A 7,720-nucleotide genomic window follows, 5' to 3' on the forward strand; every position below is an offset into this window, starting at 1 on the left:
ACACAGATGTCCAAAATACTGTATAATTATGCAACTAAAGCAGACGACTTTTAGCTGTGTGTGTGTGTGTGTGTGTGTGTGCAGCGCTCATACTACTGAATTACCATGAATTGATTAACGTGGACCCCGACTTAAACAAGTTGAAAAACTTATTGGGGTGTTACCATTTAGTGGTCAATTGCACGGAATATGTACTGTACTGGGCTTCACGGTGGCAGAGGGGTTAGTGCGTCTGCCTCACAATACGAAGTTCCTGCAGTCTTGGGTTCAAATCCAGGCTCGGGATCTTTCTGTGTGGAGTTTGCATGTTCTCCCCGTGACTGCGTGGGTTCCCTCCGGGTACTCCGGCTTCCTCCCACTTCCAAAGACATGCACCTGGGGATAAGTTGATTGGCAACACTAAATTGGCCCTAGTGTGTGAATGTTGTCTGTCTATCTGTGTTGGCCCTGCGATGAGGTGGCGACTTGTCCAGGGTGTACCCCGCCTTCCGCCCGATTGTAGCTGAGATAGGCGCCGGCGCCCCCCGCGACCCCGAAAGGGAATAAGCGGTAGAAAATGGATGTACTGTACTGTGCAATCTACTAATAAAAGTATCAATCAATCAATCAAACTTAAAAACCCATGACGTCTTGACGTTTTCAACAAGAAACTCCCGGGAAATTTAAAATTGCAATTTAGTCAATTAAAAAGGCCGTATCGGCATGTGTTGCAATGTTAATATTTCATCATTGATATATAAACTATCAGACTGCGTGGTTTGTTTCAGTGGGCCTTTAACTTGGGCCCGCGGTGACGTCACCACGCTCCCGCCCTCCGATTGGTCCGCCCTCCGGCAACTTGCACTTGTATAAACTCTGCGGTCGGAAGTGATCAAGCGGCAGCAGCGGGGAGCAGCAGCGGCAGAGTCACACTCTTTCTGCGGGGACCAGCGCGCACTCTACCGGGCCAAATTTTTTTTTTTTTTTTTTTTTTTTTCTTTCCGGAAATTTGTTTTTCTACCAAACCCCGCAACAAGATGCAAAGCTGCGCCATGTCGTGGGGCATCTTGGCGGCCAAGTCGGCGAGCCGCAGCCGGCATGTGACTTCCAAGAGCCGCGTGCTCTGGAAGCTCGGCTGCCGGGGCTCGGGTCCCTCCGCGGGCTGGGCGTCCCTGGCAACGCGCGGCGTGCGGACCTCCGCCTCCGTCGGCTCGCGGCGCATCGAGGGAATCCTGCCCCGGCATGACGACTTCGCGGAGCGGCACATCGGGCCAGGTGAGCGGGAGAAGCGGGACATGCTGGACGTGCTGGGACTGGAGGTACGTAACCACAACACGGTAACATTTTTTTGGAAAGTATTTTTGTTTAAAAAGAAATAAATCTTCCATCAGTCCATCGAGCAGCTGATAGAAAGCACCGTGCCATCCTCCATTCGCATGAGGCAGAGCATGAAGCTGGACGACCCAGTGTGTAAGTGTTTTTATTTTTTAATCTTTACTTTTTATTCCCAATGCACGCTTTTTTAAAATTCATGCAATGAAAACGAGTTGTATTTATTTATTTTGTATTATTTTACGGTGAGCTTGAAATGTAGGCTGCAGCTCCATTGTTGTCTGCGCTCAGCCCCTCCTTGCTTTAAGTCTTCCTTTGAACATATTAGGAGTTGTTTTCGCCAAAAAGTGGGCAAGCGGCACCAATGTGCTGATGGGGAGGCTCATAGGAGGATGGCAAGCGGCGTGTAAAAGTTCCAAGTCCAGTTCAATCTGGTTCCAGTGGTCACATTACATCACAGCCCAAGGGGCTCCTAATAAGGTGACATGAGTGGCATCTGCTTGCTTTACTTCCTCCAACATGACGTCATGCACCAAATTAAATGATCTTATCTTATTAATAAGCTTGAGGGATGCATGGAGTTGTTTCTGGACAGAATACGCTAAATTGCTAATATTAATGTGGTCCAAGATTAACTTTTTATAATGAGATTAATCACATGCTCTGTATTACTTGCCTGCGTCATTTAATGAATATTAAATGCAAATGTTGTCAAATGATTATTTAAAAAAAAAAAAATCTGATTAATCATGCGCAGTAAATTACTTGCTTGCATCATTCAATGAACTTTAAAGGTTAATGTTGTCAAATGATTATATATTTTAATCAGATTAATCACTCAGTACTTTTACTGCCTTACATAATTTAATTAACTTTGAATGTGAATCCTGTCTAATGGTTATTTTTTTAAATCAGACCAATCACACTTTACCGTTGTGATTAATGATTAATGTGATTAACCAAATGTTGTAATAATAATCCCATCTAATGGTTAATTTTAAAAATCAGATTATTCCCACTTTGGAATCGTGATTAACCACATTACTTGCTTGCATATTTTCATGAACTTTAAATATTAATGCTGTCAAATTTATTAAATTATAAAATCCGATTAATCACACTTTAGATGAGTGATTAACAGGTACTCTTTATTACTTGCCTGCGTCATTTAATGAATATTAAATGCAAATGTTGTCAAATTATTATTTAAAAAAAAAAAAAAAAAATCAGATTAATCATGCGCAGTAAATTACTTGCTTGCATCATTCAATGAACTTTAAAGGTTAATGTTGTCAAATGATTATATCTTTTAATCAGATTAATCACTCAGTACTTTTACTGTCTTACATAATTTAATTAACTTTGAATGTGAATCCTGTCTAATGGTTATTTTTTTAAATCAGACCAATCACACTTTACCGTTGTGATTAATGATTAATGTGATTAACCAAATGTAATAATAATCCCATCTAATGGTTAATTTTAAAAATCTGATTATTCCCACTTTGGAATCGTGATTAATCACATGCAGTAAATTACTTGCTTGCATATTTTCATGAATTTTAAATATTAATGCTGTCAAATGTATTAAATTATAAAATCAGATTAATCACACTTTAGATGAGTGATTAATCAGGTACTCTATATTACTTGCTTGCATCATTTAATGAATTTAAATGTTAATGTTGTCAAACTATTATTTTAAAAAATCAGATTAATCACTGTGTAATTGATTAATCATAATTAATCATATGCACTATATTACTTGCACCATTTAATGAACTTTATATGTTAATGTCGTCAAATGATAATTTAAAAAAAAATCTGATTAATCATGTGCAGTAAATGACTTGCTTGCGTCATTTAATGAACTTTAAAAATGAATTTAAAAAATCAGATTAATCACACTTTAGATGTGTACTTAATCACGTGCACTATATTGCTTGCATCATTTAATGAACTTTGAATGTTAATGTCAAACAATAAAAAAAAAAATCAGATTAATCACTCTAGAATTGATTTTTCAGGATTAATCACGTGCACTATAGTACTTGCATCATTTAATGAACTTTAAATGTTAATGTTGTCAAACTATTATTTTTAAAACATCAGATTAATCACTGTATAATTGATTTATCATAATTAATCATATGCACTACATTACTTGCATCATTTAATGAACTTTATATGTTAACGTTGTCAAATGATAATTAAAAAAAATCCGATTAATCATGTGCAGTAAATGACTTGTTTGCATCATTTAATGAACTTTAAAAATGAATTTTAAAAATCAGATTAATCACACTTTAGATGTGTAGTTAATCACGTGCACTATATTGCTTGCATCATTTAATGAACTTTGAATGTTAATGTTGTCAAACAATAAAAAAAAAATCAGATTAATCACTCTAGAATTGATTTATCAGGATTAATCACGTGCACTATATCACTTACTTGCATCATTTAATGAACTTTAAATGTTAATGTTTTCAAACTATTTTTAAAAATTGGATTAATCAGTCTATAATTGATTAATTATAATTAATCATATGCACTATATTACTTGCACCATTTAATGAACTTTATATGTAAATGTTGTCAAATGATAATTTAAAAAAAATCCAATTATGTGCAGTAAATGACTTGCTTGCATCATTTAATGAACTTTAAAAATGAATTTAAAAAAATCAGATTAATTACACTTTAGATGTGTGGATAATCACGTGCACTATATTGCTTGCATCATTTAATGAACTTTGAATGTTGTCAAACTTAATTATTTTTTAATGTTTCAAACAATTATTGTCATAATCAGACTAATCACTCTTTAGAATTGTCTAATTGTGTGCACTATATTACTTGCTTGCAACATTTAATGAACTTTAAATGTTAATGTTGTCAAACTATTATTTAAAAAAATCTGATTAATCACTCTTTATAATTGATTAATCATGAGCACTACATTACTTGCATCATTTAATGTACTTTGTGTTAATGTTGTCAAACAAAAATTTTTAAAAAATTAGATTAGTCATGTGCAGTAAATTACTTGCTTGTATTATTTAATGAGCTTTAAACATTAATTTTAAAAATCAGATTAATCACACTTTAGATGTGTGGTTAATCACGTGCACTATATTGCTTGCATCATTTAATGAACTTTAAATGTTGTCAATTATTTTTTTAAATCAGATTACTCACGCTTTATAATTGATTAATCATGATTAAGCGTGTACTTTATTGCTTGCATCATTTAATGAACTTTATATGTTAATGTTGTCAAACGATAATTTTAAAAAAATCAGATTAATCACTGTTAAGAATTGATTAATCATGATTAATCACATGTACTATATTACCTTCTTGCATTTAATAAACTTTAAATTTTATTGTTGTCAGACGATTATTTTTAAAAATCAGATTCATCACTGTTTAGAATTGATTAATCACGTGCACTATATTGCTTGCATCATTTAATGAACTTTAAATGTTAATATTGTCAAACAATTATTTTTAAAATCAGATTAATCATTCACGAGAATTGATTAATCACGATTAATCACGTGAACTATATTGCTTGCATCATTTAATGAACTTTAAATGTTAATGTTGTCAAACTATTATTTTTAAAATCAGATTAATCACTCACGAGAATTGATTAATCACGATTAATCACGTGCACTATATTGCTTGCATCATTTAATGAACTTTAAATGTTAATATTGTCAAACAATTATTTTTAAAATCAGATTAATCATTCACGAGAATTGATTAATCACGATTATTCACGTGAACTATATTGCTTGCATCATTTAATGAACTTTAAATGTTAATGTTGTCAAACTATTATTTTTAAAATCAGATTAATCACTCACGAGAATTGATTAATCACGATTAATCACGTGAACTATATTGCTTGCATCATTTAATGAACTTTAAATATTAATGTTGTCAAACAATTATTTTTAAAATCAGATTAATCACTCACGAGAATTGATTAATCACGATTAATCGCGTGACCTATATTGCTTGCTTCATTTATTGAACTTTAAATATTAATGTTGTCAAACTATTTAAAAAAATCTGATTAATCACTCTTTATAATTGATTAATCATGTGGACTATATTACTTGCTTGCATCATTTAATGAACTTTATATGTTAATGTTGTCAAACGATAATTTTTTAAAAATCTGATTAATCATGTGCAGTAAATGACTTGCTTTTATTATTTAATGAATTTAAAAAATCAGATTAATCACACTTTAAATGTGTGGTTAATCACGTGCACTATATTGCTTGCATCATTTAATGAACTTTAAATGTTAATGTTGTCAAACGATTATTTAAAAAAAAAAATCAGATTAATCACTCAGTACGTTTACTGTCTTACATCATTTAATGAACCTTAAATATTAATCCTGTCTAATGGTTAATTTTTTAAATCGGATTAATCATACTTGACAGTTGTGATTAATCACGTGCAATAAATTACTTGCTCGCATATTTCCATGAACTTTAAATATTACTGCTGTCAAATTATTACATTTTTAAATCAGAATAATCACGCTTTAGATGAATGATTAATCAGGTACACTATATTACTTGCTTGAGTCATTTAATGAACTTTGAAAATGAATTTTATAAATCAGATTAATCACACTTTAGATGTGCGGTTATTCACGTGCAATATATTGCTTGCATATTTTAATGAACTTTGAATGTTAATGTTGTCAAGCAATTAAAAAAAAATCTGATTAATCACTCTCTAGAATATTTAATCAGTATTAATCACATGCACTATATTGCTTGCTTGCGTCATTTAATGAACTTTAAATGTTAATGTTGTCAAACGATTATTTAAAAAAATCAGATTAATCACTCTTTATAATCGATTAATCACGCGCACTATATTGCTTGCATCATTTAATGAAATTTGAATGTTGATGTTGTTAAACGATTATTTTAAAAAATTGGATGAATCGCTCTTTAGAATTGATTAATCAGGATTGATCACATGCACTATATTGCTTGCTCGTGTCATTCAATGATCTTTAAATGTTAATGTTGTCAAACGATTAATTTTTAAAATCATATTAATCATGTGCAGTAAATTACTTGCTTGCATCATTTAATGAACTTTCAATATGAATTTTAAAAACCAGATTAATAGCACTTTTTGGATGTGTGATTAATCACGTGCACTATATTGCTTGCAAAATTGAATGAACTTTAAATGTTAAGGTTGTCAAACGATTAATCACGCAGTAGAATTGATTAATCACGTGCAGTACATTGCGTGCATAATTTATTGAACTTTAAATGTTAACATTCTCAAACAATTATTTTTAAAAATCAGAAATCAAAAATGGGATTCATCCCAATTTAATCACAGCAAATACATTCATTTAAAATAAGTCACTTATAGCTTGACATAAATGAGATTTTACTGTCAGAATGTCATACACAATATTTTTTTTAAAGGTCCTTTTCAAATGTACGTCACATATGTTGGTAACTGTTTTATCCATGCGCTTAAAGTCAAAGAGCATGTGCAGTCAAATAATCTGCATTAATACATGATTACCGTATTTTTCGGACTATAAATCGCAGTTTTTTTCATAGTTTGGTCAGGAGTGCGAGTTATACTCAGGAGCGACTTATGTGTGAAATTATTATTAACACGTTACTGTAAAATATTAAATAATATTATTTAGCTCATTCACGTAAGAGACTACACGTATAAGATTTTATCGATTAGGAGTGACAGATTGTTTGGTAAACATATAGCATGTTCTATATCTTATAGTTATTTGAATGACTCTTACCATAATATCAATCAATCAATGTTTACTTATATAGCCCTAAATCACTAGTGTCTCAAAGGGCTGCACAAACCACCACGACATCCTCGGTAGGCCCACATAAGGGCAAGGAAAACTCACACCCAGTGGGACATTGGTGACAATAATGACCCAGTGGGACGTCGGTGACAATGATGACTATGAGAACCTTGGAGAGGAGGAAAGCAATGGATGTCGAGCGGGTCTAACATGATACTGTGAAAGTTCAATCCACAATGGATACAACACAGTCGCGAGAGTCCAGTCCAAAGCGGATCCAACACAGCAGCGAGAGTCCCGTTCACAGCGGAGCCAGCAGGAAACCATCCCAAGCGTAGGCGGACCTGCAGCGCAGAGATCTTAAGTGCACAGGAAGCCAGTGCAGGTGAGCCAGTACAGGCGTAATGTGATCAAACTTTCTTGTTCTTGTCAAAAGTCTAGCAGCCGCATTTTGTACCAACTGTAATCTTTTAATGCTAGACATGGGGAGACCCGAAAATAATACGTTACAGTAGTCGAGGCGAGACGTAACAAACGCATGGATAATGATCTCAGCGTCTTTAGTGG

The 7,720-nt window shown here is 33.1% G+C and overlaps 1 protein-coding gene across 1 annotated transcript in view; it reads left to right on the forward strand.

Annotated features, from left to right (window-relative positions):
* Nucleotides 1–871: 871 nt before the first annotated feature.
* Nucleotides 872–7,720, forward strand: part of gldc (glycine dehydrogenase (decarboxylating)) — a 68,228-nt gene continuing 61,379 nt past the window's right edge. Inside the window, exons 1-2 of the mRNA XM_061895801.1 lie at nt 872–1,298; nt 1,371–1,449. Coding sequence (XP_061751785.1) covers nt 1,017–1,298; nt 1,371–1,449 — 361 coding nt within the window. The 5' untranslated portion in view covers nt 872–1,016. The remainder of the gene's footprint in view (nt 1,299–1,370; nt 1,450–7,720) is intronic.

This window comes from Nerophis ophidion, linkage group LG01 (genome assembly GCF_033978795.1).
Source record: "Nerophis ophidion isolate RoL-2023_Sa linkage group LG01, RoL_Noph_v1.0, whole genome shotgun sequence".
Lineage (NCBI taxonomy): Eukaryota > Metazoa > Chordata > Actinopteri > Syngnathiformes > Syngnathidae > Nerophis > Nerophis ophidion.